General features: G+C 40.5%; 2 protein-coding genes across 4 annotated transcripts in view; both read right to left on the bottom strand.

The window, feature by feature from the left end:
* LOC102907262 (arylamine N-acetyltransferase 3-like) overlaps positions 1-21,421 on the bottom strand; it is a 74,528-nt gene extending 53,107 nt beyond the window's left edge. Inside the window, exons 1-2 of one of the 2 annotated variants that reach the window (XM_076553264.1) lie at positions 21,363-21,409; positions 13,704-13,760 (exon numbers count right to left, since the gene is read on the bottom strand). The gene's annotated coding sequence lies outside the window, so the exon portion shown is untranslated. Of the gene's footprint in view, positions 1-13,703; positions 13,761-21,362 lie in introns of both variants that reach the window. The other variant, XM_006989562.4, reaches the window with a different exon arrangement.
* On the bottom strand, positions 9,137-21,436 carry LOC102906955 (arylamine N-acetyltransferase 2). Of its 2 annotated transcripts, none has more exons than XM_016007954.3 (2): positions 21,363-21,436; positions 9,137-10,876 (listed from the first exon to the last, which is right to left on the bottom strand). In XM_016007954.3, the coding sequence occupies exons 1-2, from the start codon at positions 21,426-21,428 to the stop codon at positions 9,998-10,000; spliced, it is 945 nt and encodes a 314-aa protein (XP_015863440.2). In that variant the 5' UTR covers positions 21,429-21,436; the 3' UTR covers positions 9,137-9,997. The 2 variants fall into 2 exon arrangements, with proteins under 2 accessions (XP_015863440.2, XP_042118661.1); XM_042262727.2 differs by lacking the exon at positions 21,363-21,436 and adding an exon at positions 13,704-13,760.
* Positions 21,437-21,656: the final 220 nt, after the last annotated feature.

The following is a 21,656-nucleotide window of genomic DNA, read 5'->3' on the forward strand; positions in this document are numbered from 1 at the left end:
TGAAGGTAACACTGCACAACTCATTGAACACAGAGAAATTAATCTGGTGCCCACATAGAACTAACGTACTGTGTTGCTATGTGCTAGTCTTTGGTACAGGAAGATACTCTGCTTACTACCAATGGAGAAATGTAGACATCAATTCAGCCACAAATCCTTTGATCTACAATGATGTCCACTCTGCAAGGTATGCTAGCACAGTTGTGGCACAAAGCTTGGGGGAATAACCAGTCAATGTGATTTGACTTAAGGCCTACTGCATGAGATGGAACCCATACCGGACACTGCTTGAGTAATCAAGAACCTGAGATTAGATAGCTCAGGGACCTATGGCAAAACTGAGGCTGAAAGTTTTCCTGTGTCCCACCCAGTCTGCAGTCGCTTAGACCCAAGTAAACACACAGAGGTTTATATTAATTAAAACTGCTTGAACATTAGCTCAGGCTTACTACTGACTAGTTCTTACACTTAAACTCAGCCCATTTCTGTTAATCTATATATTGCAACATGTTCTGTGGCTTTACCTGTGTGTAGCATGAATCTTAAAAAGTTCTTATTAATAAAATCAAACCTTAGCCAGGTATTGGGGTGAACACTGGAAAATCAGAGAGCCAGAACAAGCCACAGCTACCTCACCTTGCTGGATCCTCAGCTGGTCTTGTTTCCTCAGACTGGAGGCTTCTGAGTCCTCATTCAGAATGGGTCTCAGCTGACTTGCTACTCAAAAGCCTGAATGCTTAACCAGGCCAAATGCCTCTTGTTTCTGGTCTTCACGCTTTATATATCTTTGCTTTCTAACATCACTCCCTGGGATTAAAGGCTCGCTTTCTGGGATTAGAGAGGTATGTCACCATGCCTGGCTGTTTCCAATGTGGCCTTGAATTCACAGAGATCCAGAGGGATTTCTACCTCTGAAATGCTAGCATTAAAGGTGTGAGTGTCACCATTTTCTAGCCTTTGTATCTAGTGGCTGTTCTGTCTCTGACCCCAGATAAGTTTATTAGGGTGCACAATATTTTGGGGAACACAATACCACCACACCTGTGTGCCATTATATGCTCAAACAATATTGTGGTACTTTTAATGACATTCTGTACCCATAGATCAGTGCCTTCCACAGACATCATCAGAGAAACTTCCTCCTACAGCAGATGGGAACAATACAGAGATCCAAACCAGACATTATACAGAGAGTGAGGGACCTTGGAACACTCAGCCCTGAATGAGATGTGTCCAACAAATCCTTCCCCTCAGGGCTCAGGGTACCCTGCAGAAGAGAAGGTTGAGGAGTGTAAGAGCCAGAAATGATGGGGGACACCAAAAAATCAAGGCCCTCTAAATCAACAGGATTGGTGCCCATATGAACTCACAAAGACTGTGTCAGTATGCACAGGACCTGCACAGTCCTTCACCATTTGGGGTGCTAGAGCTAACAGGAGAAATGGACACATGCCTCAAGCCGTAACCTAGAAGACATTTCCAAATAGTAACCACTTGCCAATGAACATTTAGTTTCCTCAAGGGGATCTCCCTGGGGAAACAAACTACTCTTAATTTGCTGCATGCCCAGCAGTAGAGGGCCACCAGAAAATAAACTCAAGAGCATCTTTGAAGGTTCTTTTTCTCGTAATATTGTGTCAGTGCTTTTCTTTTGTTAATTTTATCTTATTTTTTAAGTTTTTATTCTTTTTTTTTCTTCTCTCTTTTTACCATAGAGGTCAGTTTAGTGTTTTTAATGGAAGTCCTTAGAGTGGAAATAAATGAATCTCTTATGTCTTTTCTTGGGATCTTTCCTTTCTGTTTGTTTTGTCCTCTTCTTATTAGTTAGTTTTTGTTTTCTCTTATTGTTATATTAACTTATATGTTATTATTATCTGAAAGATTCCTGTTGGTTTTCTAATAAGACAGAAAGGGATAGATGTAGATGGGAGGAGAGATGGGGGAGGAATTGGGAGGAATAGAGGTAAGAGAAACCCTACCAGGGTATATTATGTGAGCAAAAAATCTATTTTCAATAAAAGGGAAAAAAAGAAATATACAGCACATTGTTATTAGCTATGATCACCACTCTACACAATAGTTCCCCATCACCAGAGTCTATTTTTCTTCTCTGAAACTTTGATGATTGGTATCCCTTTTCCCATCTCTCTTGACTCTCAGCACCTAAAAATTACCATTCTATTCTATTTCTATGCATTTGACTATTGTGTATGTTTCTTTATTTTCAGTTTGTGAAGACATAATCTTACCATATTGCTCAAGTTTAGCTCCAACTTGCCCTGTAGCCCAGGCTGGCCTCCAGTGTGTGATCTTCCTGCTTCAACATCCAGAGTGCTGGGAATATAAATGTGTGCCATTATAACTGTATTGACTTTCTTAGATTCCATAGATTAAGTGAGATGATAAATGTTGTTTGTCTGTTCTTGACTTATTTTGCTTAGATAGTGTCTTTAAGGTTCATCTGTAATGTAGCAAGTGATAGAATTTTCTTTTCAGTAAAGCTGGACAGTATTTGTGTATGCATGCCACATTCTAAAGGTTCATTTGTCAAAGAATGGGCACTTGGTTGTTCATTTTTTTTTACTATTGTGAATAACATTGTAATGAACATGGGAGCACAGACATTTTTACAGCACACCAATTTCAATTCCTTTGGGTATGTATGCAGAAACGGCACTACTGAATCCTAGAATAATTCAATTTTCAGTTTTCTGAGTTACCTTCATACTGTTTTCCAAAGTGACTGTAATACTTTATCATATTACCAACAGGAGTCTATAGTTCTTTTATTTCCATATATCTGTGGACTTACTAAAAAATTCTTTTGGATAATGATCAACATGTCAAGTAGCTAATGGCCTTTCACTGTGATTTTGGTTTGTATTTCTCTGATGTCTTCTGTTGAGCTTGCCCAAGTCATTGGCCAGTTTTTTAAATAGGGTTATAGTTGTTCTTGTTGATGAATAGTTTGCCTTCTTTATATATGTTGGATATTAGTCCATTATATGATGTGTGATTTGCAAATCCTTTATTCCATTTTGTGTGTTGTCTCTTTACTTTGCCAGTTGCTTTTCACACTGTGAAGTCTAAAAGTCCAATCTTAGCTTATAGAAATGCTATTAAGTTTTTTTAATCTAAATAGAAAATATTGATTTTATCATTTTTTTTCTCTTTTTAAGAATTTAGGGGGCTGGAGAGATGGCTCAGAAGTTAAGAGCACTGGTTGCTCTTCCAGAGGTCCTGAGTTCAATTCCCAGCAACCACATGGTGACTCATAACCATCTGTAATGAGATCTGATGCCCTCTTCTGACCTGCACTCATACATGCTGTATACATAATAAATACATAAATCTTAAAAAAAATAATTTATAGACACTTGAATGCCTCCTTCCCCATTTGTCATAGTACTGTGATGTTACATGTCAAATCTAATTACAGTAAGCACTGTTATTTCTCAATGGGGCTCACTTAATAGATATATTATATACCCAACTGTAAAACTGGGATGGTCTTTGGAATTTATTTTTTCACTTTTATTAAAAATAGATTCTTTCCTTGTTGCAGGATCCTAACTGCTCCTGATGTTGCTGGATCCTAATGACAACTCCCTTGGGGGAGTGGGTGAGAAGGTGTGGCATCAACGACACAGACACCGGGAGCCAGTTGAAGGCAAAGAGCAGACCTGTTTATTCAATAACAGGGATGGCTTTATATACCCTCCTCCCAGCACCCAAGCTGTGTCCCAATCTGGTGGCATTGTGTGTTCATTCCTCATTCACTGGGCATGGTCAGAAACTCTGACTCTGACAGCACCTGTTGCTAGGCCCTGAGGTGGAATCTGCACTATCAGGAACTCTGACAGCACCTATTGCTAGGCCCTCAGGCAGACTTCACATTGGCTCATAAGGAAGTACATTATGTGCATGCCTTGGCAACTGGTTTAAGCCAATTTCCTTAACCCTATGGGTCTGTCCTACTACATTTCATCATATAATATATCCTGATTACAGTTTCCCCTCCATCTACTCCCAGTTCCTCTCCACCTGCCCTTCCATCTGAATCCACTCCCTTTCTGTCTCTCATTAGAAAAGAAAAAGCTTCTAAGAGGTAATAACAAAACATAAAAAAAAAAAAAATATAAGTTAAAACAAAAACCATTACATCGAATTTTAACAAGCCAAATTGATAGAAGTAAAAAAGCCCCAAGAGAAGGCACAAGAATCAGAAAACCACTCATTCACACACTCAGGAGTCCCATAAAAATACTAAACTGAAAACTATAATATATATGCCAAGCACCTGGTGCTGACCCATGTGGGCCCTGCGCTTGTTGCTTCAATCTCTGTGAGTTCCTGTGAGTTTGGCTCAGTGGATTTAGAGGGACTTGCTCTCCTGGTGTCCTTCATCTCCTTTAGCTCATACACTCTTTCTGTCTCCTCTTCTGTAGGTTTCCCTGAACTCTGAGGTGGGGGATTTGATGGAGTTACCACATTTACAGCTGCATGTTCCAAGGTCTCTCTCTGTCTGTTGTCTGGCTTTGGTCTCTGTATTCATTCCCACCTGCTGCAGGAGGAAGCTTCTCTAATGATGCCTGAATAAGCACTGGAGAAGCTATTGATTTTTAAAGATTACTGTAATATCACACAAATTTACTGAGTTTATTTCTAAGAGTCTCAGCTGGGAATGATGATACACATCTTTAATCTCAGCTTTTGAGAGGCAGAAGAAGGCAGATTTCTGAGTTCAAAGCCAGCCTTGTCTTCAAATCAAGTCCCAGGCCAGCCATGGCTACTGTGAGACCCTTTCTCAAAACAAAACAAAAAATAATTGTGTGTGTGTGTGTGTGTGTGTGTGTATGTGTGTGTGTGTGTGTAGAATGAAAAAGAAGTCTCTTTGGTGGAGACAATAGGATTTCATATATATGATCACAGTTAGCAAAGACAAAGGATTTCACTTCCTGCATTCTCATTTGAACCCTTCTCAATTCCTATGGGACTAGAGTGTCCCACAATAGGTTGAACAGAATGGGAGTAAGCATGCTTGTCTCACTGTTGATCTAAGAGAGGAGGCTGTTAACTTTTCACCTTAGATTATAATGTTAGCTGTGAATTTGTCATATGTGACTTTTCTTCTTTTGAGGAACATTCTTTCTGTAACAAAAGTCATTGAGGGTTTTTAATGAGGAAAATAAGTTAAATTTTAACAGAAGTTCCTTATACATCTCTTGCAGTGATTATATCGCTTGTATACTGTTAGTATGGCAAATCACATTAACTGATTTGTGTGTGTTGGGCCATTCTCTCACCTAGAGGATAAATCCTACATATCATGTTAATGATACTTTGATATGCTATTGGAAACAGTGTCCTTGAGGGTTTTGCATCTGTGTCATTAGGAATACTGGACTGTAGTTTTCGTTTCTGGGGACATAACTGGCTTTGGTCACGTGACATAGGATTAGAAATGTGCCTCCTTCCTTCTTCTGTTTGCAGGAAGAGATTGGAAATACTTTTATTGTTTTTTCTTCAAAGGATTCAGCTATCAAGCGCTACGGTTCTGAGTTTTTCTTCAGTTAGTGGCTTTTAATGAGTGATTCAATGCCCTTTCTCATTACTGGTCTATTCAAATATTCTATTTCTTTTTGGTTCAGTCTTGGTACATTATGTTTATACAACCTTATCTTTTCCTTAGTTGTCTAATTTGTTGACTCATTCATTGTTCACAATAATCATTAGAAACCTTTGTGGTTGTTGTTAGTAATAAAGTCTCCCCCCCTTACTCGTCAGTTTTAGTACTTTTTAATTTCTATGTAATCTAGTTAATAGTTTTCCAGTACATCTAACTTTTCCAAATTCCAACTCTGTTGCTGATCCTTTCTATTGCTCTGTTACTGTGCATTCTGATTGTTTGCTCTTATCTTTACACTCTGCTCCTATTTAACTTTGAAGTTAGATAGTTTCTGTTTTTCTAGTACCTGAGACTATAGTGTTAGATTATTTGTTTGATATTTTCTTCTCATTCAATGTAGACATGTTACTATAAAAATCACTCATAGAACTGCTTTGGCTGCACCAGGGTTTCCATCCTCAATGGTCTTAGACCTCAGAAAATGCAGATGTAAATATACAATGAACCTACTTCCTGTGGTTTCCTCTCAAGAATTAAAATGTTGTGAACCTTTAATAATACTAAAGGGACACTGGCATTTGTCACAGTTCTTCTATCTGCATAGTATAGAGTAAGATATGGGCTTCATTTGGCTCCATCTTAAAGACAGAAGAAACTGAAGTACACATCGTTATTGAGAACTGTTCCGGACATATACATGGGGTCAGACTTCTTTTACTTTATTAGTCTAGAAGGTATGACAGAAGTTGGCATATCCTAAGCTCTATGGGGTTGCCAGAAGGACAGACAACAGTTTGGGTAACCACAAAGAATGGAGGGCTCTCTTAAAATCTCTGACTATACATTTTGGTGAGATTCTCCTTTCTTTATTCATTTGAATTTTATTTGATAGAAACTAACAGTGTGAAGTCGGCACTCAATTCCTGATGGCTACATTTTGTATCTATCTGTATCTTTTGATACATTTTTACTTTCCCCACATAGTGGAAAGCTTTAAGGAAAAGCAACTGGACAGGGGTTTAAGACACTCACTGTACAGATAACTTCACTGAAAGTGTTCTAAAACCTCATTGTTCTCCATGGGCCACATTTGGATTGGTTCCGTGTGTTGTGTCCATGGCGTGATCTCAATCAACTTGTGGAATTCTCTTCCATTCAGAAGTACCAGAAAGACTTGACACTGGCAATGAGAGCAGTGGAGGTAAACAAAGCTGTAGTTGAAGGTTTTTCTGTGTCCCGCCCGGTCCACAGCCGCCCAGACCCAAGTAAGCACACAGAGGCATATAGTAATTAAAACTGCTCGGACATTAGCTCAGGCAAACTACTGACTAGCTCTTACACTTAAATCCAGTCCATTTCTGCTAATCTATGTCACCATGTGTTCCGTGGCTTTACCTGTGTGCCATTACATGCTGTTCCCTGGATGGCAGGCTAGTGTCTCCTGACTCAGCCTTCCTCTTCCCAGAATTCTCCTTGTCTGCTTATCCCACCTATACTTCCTGCCTGGCAGTTACTGGCCAATCAGCCTTTTATTTGTCAACCAATCAGAGCAACACATTCACAGCATACAGAGCGATATCCACAGCACAAAGCCAAAGAAGGGAAGCGGTAAAGCCTCATCAATGGAAGCATTATTTCATTATCCACTTTTACTCAGGTCAGGCCTCTTGTCACACTCTGCCTAGGACATGCACACTGCCCTGTATCTCCATCACTACATGAACTATCCCTGGGGAAACCTGCTACCTTAAAGAATTTTCCCCTATTCTAATACTGCTTCTCACATCACATTTCCTTGATAATCATAGCCAAAGAGAGAAAAACATTCTCACAAGTATGAATTTTATATTCTATCCCTGATACTGGGAAACACAACAGAAAATGTAAGATATAGAAAAGTCAACACTCCAAGCTTGATGTGCTAGTCATACTCATAGGTCTCTGGGTCTGCTATCAATTTTCCATCAGGGATAAAGCCACTGGGTGATCGTGGGGCAGGATTTCAAGCTAGAGGGAAATCATGCCAAACAGAGGATGGGACATTTGTGGAGTACACTAAAGCAAGATGGAAGAACTTCCATTAAAAACTCTCCAAACACACATACACACAGATACATATGCACACTCACAGAAAGAGATGCACATACATACACATTTTCAAAAATTCAAAATACAGAAGTCTCAAAATTATCCAGAAGCATGTCCTGACATATTGATATGTCCTGAGAGCTGGGAACTGCCTGTGATTAAGAAATATGCCAGTGCCAATGGGCCAGCCTGCCCCAGGCACTGAGTAGAAAACACAGGCCCGCCTGGCACCTTGTGACTGCTGGGTAGTCAGACACTTGTGGTGAGCAAATGTAGAGTGTGGTATGGGAGAGAGAGAGAGAGAGAGAAAGAGAGAGAGAGAGAGAGAGAGAGAGAGAGAGAGAGAGAGAGAGAGAGAGAGAATGGTTTAATTCCTTTGGAGAGAGGCAGATCTGAAGAGGTGACAGCAGTGAAGAACAGGCTGAGGTGGCTTCTTGTGTACCACCCAAAGCCATGGTGATGTCCAGGCCTGGATGAGGGTCCAGTGATGATGGTGTGCCAGATGCCTTGAACCAGACCAATGACTCATTGCAATGGACATTTTTTTGGCTGGGACTGATTGGATAAAAGTGTATACTGTGTGACACACCGCAGCTCCTGATGCCACGAGGATGAATGAAGGGGTGTTGGAAAGACAGAGAAGCTAGTTGGTTTTGTTGTTTTGTTTTGAGTTAACTTGAGGGGGAGTTCTTTTGGAGGGACATGTGCTGTGTTGCAGGGGTAACATATGGAAGGACTGGGAGGTGAGTGGGATTTAGTGCATGATATGAAATTCCCAAAGAATCAATAAAGAATTAAGTTTTAAAAAAAGCTCCCTTACTGTCAAAATTACTGACTTAATGACATTATTCAGGCATCCATCTAACAGATATTTATTTAGTATTTGCTGTAGGCTTGGAATTCTCTCTCTCTCTCTCTCTCTCTCTCTCTCTCTCTCTCTCTCTCTCTCTCTCTCACACACACACACACACACACACACCCCCATAAATCTGTGGCTGACTTGTCACAAACAAACGAGTACCACCCATATATACTTGAGCCCATAGCTTGAGGGCTCAGTGATAGCTGCAGAGGTGAGAACACAAGGCAGCTGGTCATGCTGTGTCATAGTCAGAGAACAACTCATTAAACATCGCCCAGCTCACTTTCTCATCTTCCCCCATTTTATTCAGTCCTGGACCTAAACAAGGGAATGGTGCCACCCACATTCCTTCATCAGCTGGGTCCTCCCTCTTCAGTCAAATGTCTCTAAAAAATACTCCCAGGAATGCCTAGAATTCTTCTATGTGATTACAAATCTAGTCAAATCAGCAGGAAAGATTAATCAGCATGACTGAGGAGTAAAATAAACAGAAGACTCCCCTGGAGAAGACACCAAGTTATGTCCTAACTCCTCCATATAAAACCTTTCATTCACACTACATTAGTCAACGTGTTTTAATATACCTCTTTGAAATGTTTGACATAGATAGTTCATCATTTATATTATTTTAGACTTACATTTTTAAAATACAGAAGCTCACATTTCTAAATACTGGTGTTTGTTCCCACAGTAAGAAGAGTATAAAAAGAACTGGATACAAAAACAACACAGAAGGAAATCATTAGCTGTGTGACTGGTTCTCTTTGGTCCTAATCACATCTCCCTAGGTGTTGGGATAAGTCAGATACTGAAGACTATATAGTTATTGGGAACCAACATTAGTTTTCATTCTTCTTTGCTACATACAAATCCTGAATTATACAGATAATATCTCATAAAAATTAGATATTGGATTCATGCTGGTTGAATTTAATGGGAATGTTTTTCTCACTATTTCTTTTATTCAACTATTACCACAAATTCCATGTGAATTTAGCAGTAAGCCAGTGTTGGGTGTTTTCTTGTACACATCGCATGGTCACCAGTGTGTCCATGTAATCAGTAAAGTACTCTTTGAATGGCTGATTTCTAGCTATGTTTCATTCAAAAGCCATATAACCAGAAATGCTGATATTTTATGAATGAAATGTCTAGTTTTCTTTTATTAAAATACAGGAGTAGAGCTTTGCACAGTGGCAGTATCATAGCCAATGAGGTTTATCCAAGATGCAATTATTGCTATTTAAAATATAGGAGTAGAGAGGATACAACAAATTACTAGTTACCAGTAACTGGTAAGCTAGGGTATGAATGCAAAAAGGCTCATACAATTACATATACTATACATCTGCTTGAAAATTTATCATAAAAAGTCCAAGTACATGGAGGGACACTGAAAACTTGTACTGCTGCTTATTCTAAATAGTAAAAAATTTATCACCATGCCTGGGCACAAGTTTTCTCTCTAAAGAAACACCAAATATAGTTTTCAGTATGTCTTCTATTTCTTCCTCCTCCAGACTCTTAAATTCGACAAGATCTACATTGTCCTTATAACTGAATCTCCTATAAGTGAGGGTGGAACCCACCAAACAGTGAACCCCTTCTGGGGTTTGCAAGGAACAAAATGATTTGCTTGTAAACACAGATGCTGGCGATGTCTGAAGGTAGGTATTCATGGACTCAAAGTCCTCAATAGTGCGGGGTTCAAGAGTAAAAGAATAGATTTTTCTGTATTTGTTTTTCTCAAGGAGATCTGAGTTAACAAATTCTTGGTTTGGGACATACTGCTCTCTTCTGATTTGGTCCAAGTACCAGGTTCCATTTTCTTCTGTCAGGCGAAAAATGGCAGGCACCTGAGGTTGATCCTTCCCTGATGCTAATTCCAGAGGCTCCCACATCTGGTAGGAACGTCCAAACCCAGCATCAACAATGTAGTCCTTGTCACCGATGGTCACCTGTACTAGAAGGTGAATCATACCACTGCTGTACTTATTAGCTGGAGTGTTAAAGACATATCCTCCCAACATTGTGGTTTCAAAACCCATTTTGGTCAGAGCCCAGTACAGGAGATGATTAACCTGGAGACACCACCCACCCCTCTTCTTCCTCACAATTTGATCAAAGATGGTCTCTAAGTTCAGCTCCATGGATTCCCCACAATGGATGTTCAAGTTCTCAAAGGGAATAGCTTGTATCTGGTGCTGAAGGATTTCAGTTAATGTTTGTAAGTCCAGTTTGTTCCTGGAGTTCTGATAACCAATTCTTTCAAAGTATGCTTTGATGTCCATGGTCCCCTAAGGCAAGGAAAACAATCTGAATCAAATATTGCTGCTTTTGCTAGTGGATTTACTGGAGTGGGATAACTACAGATAAAATTCATTTTCAATATATAAACACAGACAATGATTACAACTATCTATGTCTATTTTGCCCCAATTATATGAACTGACATACAATCAATGTTCATAACACTTAGACAAGTGTTGAATTGTCTCAGTGACCCAGGATGAATGTTTTCTCATTTCCTTGAAATACAGGTTAAATGGCGAGCCAGATAAATAAAGATAATAAAATGTAGGATGCTCTGTAGTCTTTCCTGTATACACTCAGTACAGGGACCAAGTAGAAAGCCAGACAAGGATAAGTAACTATAAGATTCCAATCAGAATCCATTAAAATAGGCGTCTAAACAGTTGCTTATAGGATCAGGAGAATTGTGCAATACAGTACACAGTTGTCATGGTACCATTTACGTAAGCGTTAAGCATCTCACACTCAGCGAGAACAAGTGGAATTTAGATGTCTCCAGCACCTGTTTGGCTCGTACTCGGTATTTACATTGAATCCATGGGTAAGGGAGCAGCAAGCGTGGTGGTCTATGCGTGACAGCCTCCTGACTGCTGCTTTCCCAGGACTGGGGAAGAAGGGTGAGACAATAACACACAGAGGATGGACTGGGACAAACCCTTGGAGACAATTACGGGCATTACAGTGAAGTAACGGAAATATTGCTATAAGCAACCGTCAGATTTTGTGTTTGTTTGAAGACTAAGTTTTGAGTTGGAATTTAGATTGAGTAACTGTAGATTCATTATAAATAAGTCAGTTTTGGCTATGGGGCTCAACACTAGCTATACATGGTAAGCAGATCATACCTGGGTATTCTGTGACTAAATATATTTCAACGGTATACCGATGAAGTTGGGTAAAACTCAAGGTAAAATTTTGAGAGTTCCTTGAGAGTACTTGAAAGGAAAGGACATGAGTGAAAATATGATTAGCTTCACACGCAGGCTAGCAGAGTCTCTATGTAAGGATAGACCCTCTCTTCAGCCTGATCACCAATATAGACAAGACTTAGATAAGGCTGGTGAATAGAGTTAGATCGTTTGAGATTTCTTAGAAAGCACTTTTTTTTTATATGTGTCAGTTCAAAGAAAGTTGTTGGCTTTAATTCAAAAGTATTAGAAAGTCTCTTCTTCCTGGTACAAACTCAGAAAGGGAAGTTTAAAAATGGAATATAACATGGGCTGGGAGGATGTCTTAGAGAGAGCAGAGTACTTGACTCCAAGCTTGAAAACCTGAATTTGATCCTCGTAACTTGGAAGGTGGATGAAGAAAACAAGCTCCCATAAATGTTCAGCCCTACACATCATAGACCACAATCCCCAACTAAATATAAAATGCCAAGTATAATACTACTTTTCTTGAAAGATAAAGGGTAGTTATTTGTACCATAGATTATGAGGAGTCACAGAACATCACAAACACAGAGAGCCGACTGCACAGAAGAGAACATCTGAGCTACACGGGGAAGCCTACAGAAAGTATGGTGTTGAGAGATGGCGGCACCATGATAGGTTCTAAGCCTGGGACTTCCAGAAGTACAGGGCCCAGAAGCAACAATACACATCATTAGTTGCCATAGGAACAGCAAGGCGTGATGAACCATGTTTGACATCCCTGGTTACTTCCTAAATATAGACGGCACACGGAATGCAGTTTGTGCAGTGGCTTTCCTTAAGGTAACAACTACAGCAGGGGACTAAGGGCAGGAAAAGAAAGTGGCCGTCTTAATGTGAATTGCTGGTGGTGGCTGTGTCAGAGGAGCAGCAGGTGGCAATTGAAGTTCAAGGTGTCAGCCCACTAGGAGGAAACTCCTTGATGTGTGAATTCAGTTAGGCAAGGCCCCAAGACCACAGACTCCCGGAATGTTTTTTGCTTCTGCTGTGTCTTTACATGTTTGCTGCTGCCATCTTTCTCTGGGATCTGGCATGGTGTGGATGGTGAGGGGAGATCCCCGCTGCCTGTAATATCGTTGTTTTTCTCATGGAAGCATCCTGCTCTACTGGGCAGTTTTACTGGTGGATCATTATGAAGATGATTCCTTCCTAAGCTGTCCTGTCTAATTGATAATAATAATGTTGGTTTATACAGAGTTTTGATTAATAAAAATAAATACAAGGAAATGTCACACAGTTAGGACCTATGAGGTTTTTAAAAATGATTCCTTATAAGATTACCTTTCACGATAAGTAATAAAGTAATTGGCCCTTTTTTTGGAACTGCAAAGCTGAAGCTTGCCAGTAAAAACTTGGCTAAGAAGAATACCTTGCTTGCCTACACTGTTAATCTATAACCAATTGCTTGGCATGGATGTATGTGGGTTCTTGCGATAATTTGCTTTTTACCTGTAATACGTAAAATGTTTAATCATGTAAGGGATATGGAAAACATGCTTTTTTTTTTCCTATTTGTTTTGTATTCATTGTAATCATTCACTTGAAAAAATCAGTATATAACCACATTGTAATTCCTATATTGTTTGAAAAACTTCACTGGGGTATATAAACTGTAGAGAGAAAATATACAGTAGAAAGAGCACAGGATGAACAGGGAAGGATAGAGAATAAAGAAGGAAAGCATCAATAGCCTGTGTGAGTGTCTTTTTCCCTGACCCCCTCAGATAAAAGTCTAGCATGCGCCGACTCTGTGGATTTCCCTTTGAGCCCTATGTTGGGTCCCCCAGGCAGTGATAGTGGATGCCATTGGAGAAGAGGGACAACTTCTGTGTAGAAGACATGCCACCAAAGAATCTCCTGACATATTTGATTCTCTTACCTCTTCCAAAATGATTAAGTCCAAGCCCGGTGCTAGATGGACATTTCACCAATCAAACTAGATTCAAGGAAGAAATTGTCAATGTTACACATGCATGATTAAAGAAAGTGAAACACAAATGAAAATATACCAAGACACTGGTACTAGGATATGAGATATGACATGCATGTCAAAAAGAACCAATAGAAAAAGAAACTTTCTAGAAGTTCTTCAAAGAGAGGACAGATACAATGACTGAACAATGTGGTTTATGCAAAGAAAGATTTCAAACTTAGAAACTAAGGACATAAAACAAGATATTACATTAATTATGATGAACACTACTCTATAGACAGAATACAATAACACATTAGGTATGTAGAAAGATCACTTGATGGTCAGTCAAGGCTAATGGAAAGACAAAGCCATGTCAAAGCCAATTAAATTCTGACAGATATAAAAAGCAACCACAGTTTCTGAAATGGAAAATACACAAATTAGAATAGAAAAAAATTATGATATAAGATGTGTGTATTATGGCAGAAATGAGGCGTCTGCCAGCGGCACACTAAGCTGTGTGGTACATTTAGTCTTTACTAGTATTAAAAAAAAAAAAAAGAGGTTTCTGGGCTACACGCTGCTTTGATAAAAGTGTAGACCTACTATTTCTGAGACTTGATGATTCCCAGAGCTGGCGGAAAACGTACCACCGCCATGTTGGGAAGCTGAAGTGGGCAGAGCCAGCAGTCACAGCGCCGTTTCAGTCTTAGAATGGTACAGTTTAAAGCAATAGGCTAAGGTAATATAAAAATAAGCCACGTAAAGATGGCTACAACACAGAGAATCTGGATTATGTTCTCTTTGATATTCGTAACTGAAGAAAAACATTTGATTGCAAAAGCTGTTGAGTTATGCCAAAATGTATATTTTAAGGTACCTTGACTTCAAAATTTGGATTTAAGGATATGTTGCTTTGGAAAAGAGGTTCTGCTTTTGTTTCCACAGAAAGCCAGAGGCTGTGGATTTGTTCCAGATTAAGATACATCAGGTTTCACCAGCCAAGACCCCCTGAAAGGTCTCCGATGACACCATGGCCCAGATGATCCAACATCCAGAGCGGTTTCAAGGCAACTGGTTCACACAGTACAGCCTCACGGACTACCCCATAGGCCTAAAGTTTTCTTTGCGTCCCCATAAGATACAGCGCCCCCCTCCAGCAGGAAGTAGTAAGAGATGCTACGTCCAAATTCCCAAATATACCAAGCTGGCTTTAGAGGTGGAATTGGCTCACTCCCCCTCTAAACCCAGACATATTGCTTTAAAAAAAAATGGTTAAGAGATTCTTGTGTCCCAAATCAGAAGAGCCCTCTGGTGTGGGACAGAGAAAACCCAATATTTTTATTTAAAATAGGTTGATTATAAATGTGATCTCTTTCTAAAAAAGAAAAGGGGATATGATATAGATATATAGGAGGATATAGAGATGATAAGATAAAAGGATAGATTAATCAACCTACTTTTAAAGAACAACTTGTTTAAAATGTTTTACATTGGTATAGATTTTAGTTTATGCTTAAAATGTTTTACATTGGTATAAATTTTAGTTTATTGATACAAACTTGAAGTTAATTTTGTTGTACTGTATATATATATTTCTATTCTTGTTTGAGGTATTATGTTTATGTAACTCATTTAAAATTGTAATGGATAATTAAAAATAGGGTAATAATTAGTCATTTATGATAATCATATTTGTAACCATGTTAGTTAAGTCTTCTAGGTATACATAGATATATTTCAGATAGATAGGTAATCTTCAAACACTTCATAGACCTAGAGAATATGGCATTTAAATAACTTAAAATTCTGTTGACATGAGACACAATTGCTCCTGGCTGCACCAATTTGATCCCGAGAGAATGTTGGGCTTCTAAGACATTTCCATTTGGAAGTTTGTCTTCTTGGCACAAAATGGCCTACTGGGCAAAGAACTGCCCTTGCCTTGACAGCTGACAGTACGAATGCAATGCTGTCCTTCCTGGACAAGCGGGACACAAGGAAAGCGACCACTGTACTCTGCCAAGACAGGGTAAAATGGTCTTTCAGAATTCCTGCTTCTGAAAATGGTCTGTCAGATGCTCTAGGCCTGTAGCCAATTTGAATGCACCAATAATGCTGAGAAACATTAGGTGACTGTCCAGGCTGCCAGCTGTCTTGGTCTACTCTTGCAAGATTCCCGAAAGTTGCTTGCATCCATCTACCATTTCTCAGGTACCATTATCTTCCTTCTCAGGTCTTTGATGTGGTTAAAGACTAGATAGTTATAATTTCCTCAGTTATGATAAAAGATAAGTTAGATATAAAACCTTAAACTCACAAATATAAGATAGATAGGACATCTTCTTTAATATTATAACTGTAATTCTTGCTTGATAATTGTTTTGTTATATGTAATTTTACTATGTTAAAGTTAAAACCTTCCTTTTTAAAAAAAAAAAAAAAGAAGAAAAGGGGAAGTGCTGTGGATATTACTCTATGTAAATAAAACACTGATGGCCAGTGACCAGGCAGGAAGTATAGGCGGGACAAAGAGAGAGAATTGGGGAAACAGGAAGAAGGGGGGAGAGACACTGCAGCCACCGCCAGGAGAAGAGCATGTAAAGAAGCCGGTAAGCCACCAGCCACGTGGCAAGCTATAGATTTATAAAAATGGGTTAATTTAAGATATAAGAACAGTTAACAAGAAGCCTGCCACGGCCATACAGTTTATAAGTGATACAAGCGTCTGAGTGATTATTTTATAAGTGGATTGTGGGACTGCGGGGCTTGGGGAATCTGGAGAGAAGCTCTCCAGCTACAGTGTATATGAAAATTCTGCAGAAATCGTATCAGAAAGCAAGTGAGATAACATTCCAGGAAAAATTGAATTCTATGTGTATGAATTGTATCTATTTAAATTGTTGAAATCTAAAATTATAAAGAACTACTCAAGCATCTGGTGGAGAGATAACTAGTTCTTCATCAGGAAGATATCAGCCTGGCAACAGATGTTTTACAGAAACATGCAAAGGTTAAATAATGGAATATGTTTACAAAGTACTAAAGGGGCACACTAGCTGCTTGTTATTCTGTTAGCATCCCACTGAATTAGAAAGTCACTAGGCATATGAAGACACTGCCTAGTGAAACGTGAAAGAACTTGAGAAACTACTGTGAGCCATCCTGGTGAAGTGCTTCCTCTTTACCAGCCAGTGGAGAGGTAGATGAAAGGATAAACCAGGAAATAGAGAGGGCAGCATGCTGGGAGCATTGGCTCCTTTTCATACAGGGAAGAGTAGAAAAGGGCTACACATCATGGCTCCCGATCAAGCCATTTTGTCTTATAGAGAAATAGATAGACATAAGTAAATCATAAAGCTAGCTGTAGAATTGGCCAGAGCTAGGAAAACCTGATGGACCATTACAAAGTCGACACAGGAACATCTGATTTCGCAATTGCTAACATGAACTGACAATTTACGGGTTGGACAGCACAGACCTCAACGAGTTCAGTGTTCCAGTGAGGCTGTGGCTGGTGAAAATTTTTCCAATACTCTCCCTGACAAGAACAATGTCTGTGTTTGATGAGCCAATGTACAAAGTCTTCAGAGATGGGTTGGCAGCTTCTGGTAGCAAAGTCTCCATCTTTCATTTCTTGTTTATTTTGTGAACCACAAACACTGGAGTTACCCAGGCCAAAGGCCACATTAAGGCTCTGTAATGGACTGTAGCTGGATATTTTCCTGTGTCCCACCCAGTCCTGTAGCCTCTCAGATCCAAGTAAACACACAGAGGCTTATATCAATTATGAATTGCATGGCCATGGCCGATGGCTTAATTTTCTTGCTAGCTAGCTCTTATAACTGAACTCAGCTGATTTCTATTAATCTATATGTCACCATGTGTTCTGTGGCTTTACCTGTGTACCATTACATGCCGCTCCATGGTTGGTTGAATGGCGTCTCCTCCGCCTCTGCCTTTCTTCTTCCTGTCTCTCTCCTGGATTTCCTACCTGCCTCTAAGCTGTCTTGCCATAGGCCAAGCCCCTTTATTTATCAACTAAGCAGATTAACACATATTCACAGCATACAGAAAGACATCCCACAGCAATGGACAGTTTGCTATTTTCTGTTGTCATGATTAACAAGCAAAGAACAAAGACTGTGTTTGATGAGCTAAGGTAGAAAGTCCTCAGAGATGGGTTAGCAGCTTCTGATAGGCAAAGTGTCCAGCTTTCATTTATTGTTTATCTTAAAAACCACACGCATTGGAGTCATCCAGTCCAAAGGACACGTTAAGGCTCTGTAACGAAGAGCTAGCTATTTTCTGTTGTCATTAAACAACAACGCATGTTAATGCATGTCAAGCAGACAAACCGAAGAAAGAAAGCTCTATTTTGGATTCCAGTTTCAGATGAGCCAGTCTATGGTGAGCTGACTCCATTAGTGTGGCTCTGTATTGAGACAGAAGTATTATGGTGACAGGCATGGCAAAACAAACATGTTCATCTCATGGTGGCCAAAAAGTAGAGACAAAGAGGAAGGAACCAGTGACAAAATACATCCTTATGGCACTCCTCCAGTGATACACTTGCTCCAGCTAGGCCCTACTTCCTAAGAGCCCATGCAGCTGTGAACTCAGTCCATTGGTGAGGTGAGCACCCTTACAACCAAATCACTGCCAAATGGCACCAGCCGCTGGGGATCGGCCTTTGACATCTGAGCTATTCATGGGGAAAATCTGTATCCAATCCCGAAGAAGAAATGAACCCTTAACCTAGATCATTTATTGACATATGAGGCAGAAATGCATGCAATAAAATAAGGAGGGGCAAAGCCCAAGAAGAGCTGGACTGCACTTGTTACCTAAAATGACAAAAGTATATTTAAGAAGGCATGGGGCTGGTGAGATGGCTCTGTGGGTAGAGGCACTTGCTGAAAGACAGACAATCATAATGAAAACAAAAACGAAATAAAGTTTAAAATATATACCATGATTCACATGAAGCCTCTTACACGTACTTCTTCCCACCATGTGCACTAAAGAATAAAGAACATGGCGTGCTTGTGCACTCAGAGGGGGCACAGGAACTTGGAGAAGATTTAAGACCAAGGTGAGCTTGGTGAGTAATTCACTCAGACCTATAGATTCTTTTTACCATTTCTATATCTGTAGCATGGCTTGTATGCCTATATATAAAAGGTCCTGCACCCCATGTTTTATCTGGGGATACCCTAACAGCTTCTGGGGCTTCCTTGCTTCTTTTGCTGAAGGCTGTAAATGCCAAGCTGTAAATCCCAGCACAGTTCTGGACCAAGGACTCCTTGGCCAAGGTCTTGAAAGCACGGCTTCCTTGTTCTTGTGGGGACAAACTTGGGAGTTATAATCTACACAGGCAGAGCAGCATTTCCCCAGCACTTCCTTAGTTCACTCGGACATGGAACTTTGCCCCAGCATCTGGTCTGGGGGAATTTGCATTTGGCCATCTTTAAGTGTGTTCAAGTCCATAGACCTGTGTATAAGAAGCTTAAAATACACAAAGGGAGGGACTTCTAGAGGGTCTTCAGTGCCACAGGGGTCTTTCTGAAGATCACAGAAATATTTATTTAGTCTAATGATCAACCTGCGATGGTTATACCCGCTGCTGTCCTTTGTCCCTAAAGGAACGGCATACCAATCACAAGTTGTCCTTTTTAGATACTCCCCCTACCCCACCACCCCAGAGAACAGGCTGGTATACAGAACTCTTGTTGCTTAACTCCTGGTCTTTAGAACCTCTGCATCTTTCATGAAAAAGAGTGATTTTCAATTGTTTTAGTAGGAGAGCTTCTTATTTTTTTTTCCCAAATGGAGTTGTGGGCAAGAGGCCAACATGGAAAAGCTGAGATGAATCCCAAAGGAGAATGCCTCTGATATGCGAGTGACATACTGTCAGGCTAGAAGCAGGACATACCACTGAGGGGCCGCTATACTCATCCTGTGGATTGTTGGCAATACTCAGGGAAGAGTTACAATGAGAACTAATGAACTGCTTGTAATTTTGTACATGTGGCTCCCCCCACCCTCATTCCTTTACTTTTCTCTTATTTCTGCTCTGAAGCCCACGGCGTCCAACAACCCCTGTAGCACGAATCTTAATAGGTCTTATTAATAAAATCAAACCTGAAACCAGGTATTGGGGTGAATGCTGGAAGATCAGAGAAGCAGAACCAGCCACAGCTTCCTCACCTCCACAGTTCCTCACCTGATTCTGTTTCCTCAGACTGGAAGACTCTGAGTCCTCATCCCAGTGGATCTCAGCTGAACTGCTGCTCAAAAGCCTCAAACCTTAACCAGGCTAGTTCCTGGTTTTCATGCCGTAAATACCTTTTTGCTTCCTGCCATCACTTCCTGGGATTAAAGGCGTGTGTCACCATGCCTGGCTGTTTCCAGTATGGCTTTGAACTCACAGAGAACCGGATGGACCTCTGCCTCCAGTGCTAGGATTCAAGGTGTGTGTGCCATCATTTTCTGGCCTCTATGTCTCTCTAGCAGCTGTTCTGTTCTCTGACACCCAAATAAGTTTATTGGGGTGCACAATATGTTGACCACAAACCCCAAGCAATCTCTTTGATTGACTAGATGGAAGAGACTAGACTTGTTAGCCTGGCCACATGCAAAGACCACTAACTAGTTGCCCTTAGGTTACAGGAAACCTCCAGGGCACCCATGGTGTCCAGTAAAGGCCTCCAGCAGTCAGGCAAGGGCAGGGGATCCTACCAGGAAAACAGAAACAAAGGGCCACAGAAAAACGGCATGACTACATAGTTAGTCTTTGGCAGGTAGCTAAAAAAAAAAAAAAAAAGTTGCATTTTTTTAATTTTAGTTTTTCTCTTTTTGAAAGACAGAGTGGAGTCAGTTGCCTTGAGTCTGTGGCAGTCAAAGGAAGCGGCCAGAGAAAGGGAAGAACTGTTATCAGAAACGAACAGGGCACCGTGGTTGTTGACATCGTGGCCGTAGTCCAGAGCAGAGTCCAGAGCCAGAGGGCCCACAGGTTGCTAGCTGCCGGGACTCTCGCATAAGCTGGCGCCTCACGGCTGTGTAATCTAGTTGCTGTGTAATGTGACAGTCGATGCTCAGAGGGAATGTCTCAGTCTGGCTTCACAGGAAGTAGTTGATTTCTGGTGTCATCGACAGCTCCTAAAGCCCCTCCAGATGAACCCTTCTTCAACCATGACAAAAGTCCCCCCATGAATTCCTCTAGACGTGCAGTGATCAGCACTGTTAAAAGTAACCAAGGGGGAATTCAATTAAGGATTTCCTAAGCTGCTAGTGCATCTCCTTAATTCTCACACACTTTTTAAGTAAGCACCATTAGTGGCGCGTTCGTGACTGATAAGGAAACAGTTTTAGAGGAACTCAATGACTCTTGAAGTCTCTCTAATAGAATGTGCTGTGGCTGTCACCCACTTGAAATCATGTTAGAATCACCTGTGTACTACAAAGTATTTATAGCATGGGTTCCAGGTATGTGCCACCCAAACTTTCTCAACAACCTCAGGACTGGAAATTCACGGCAGAATTAGGCTGTTATCTCCTGGTCTTCCTCTTAGGGGAGGAGGAAACCCCAAGTTCCAAGTCTATCCGGGAGGCCCCACTTACCCTGCTCCTAGGACCGCAGCCAGCAAGACCAGGAAGCAGGCTGAGATCGACTCCAAATGCTTTCATTGGCTGTTCAAGTTGACCTGCCCCCTATGCCTGGTTAAAACCAACCCAAGGATCTCTGGGAAATGTAGTTGTATGGCCCCACTTGCCCTGGGAACTCTTTCTGAAGTCCTTTCTTTGAAAAGGAGTAGGGTATCTTGTGAAGGGCTTTTATATTTCAGAGTTTATGCGCTCTCGGAGCCTGTGGAAGCTCAAAGCTTGAAAAGGGTTCAGGCAAAGCAGATCCAGGAC

The sequence above is a fragment of the Peromyscus maniculatus genome, chromosome 17 (assembly GCF_049852395.1).
Source record: "Peromyscus maniculatus bairdii isolate BWxNUB_F1_BW_parent chromosome 17, HU_Pman_BW_mat_3.1, whole genome shotgun sequence".
NCBI lineage: Eukaryota > Metazoa > Chordata > Mammalia > Rodentia > Cricetidae > Peromyscus > Peromyscus maniculatus.

Excerpts from the sequence above, each read along its gene's own strand:
- LOC102906955 (XM_016007954.3), bottom strand. The coding sequence starts at position 21,428 with ATGAAAGCATTTGGAGTCGATCTCAGCCTGCTTCCTGGTCTTGCTGGC. Across the intron at positions 10,877-21,362 it reads GCTGCGGTCCTAGGAGCAGG|GGGACCATGGACATCAAAGC; the intron begins GTAAGTGGGGCC and ends TCCTTGCCTTAG.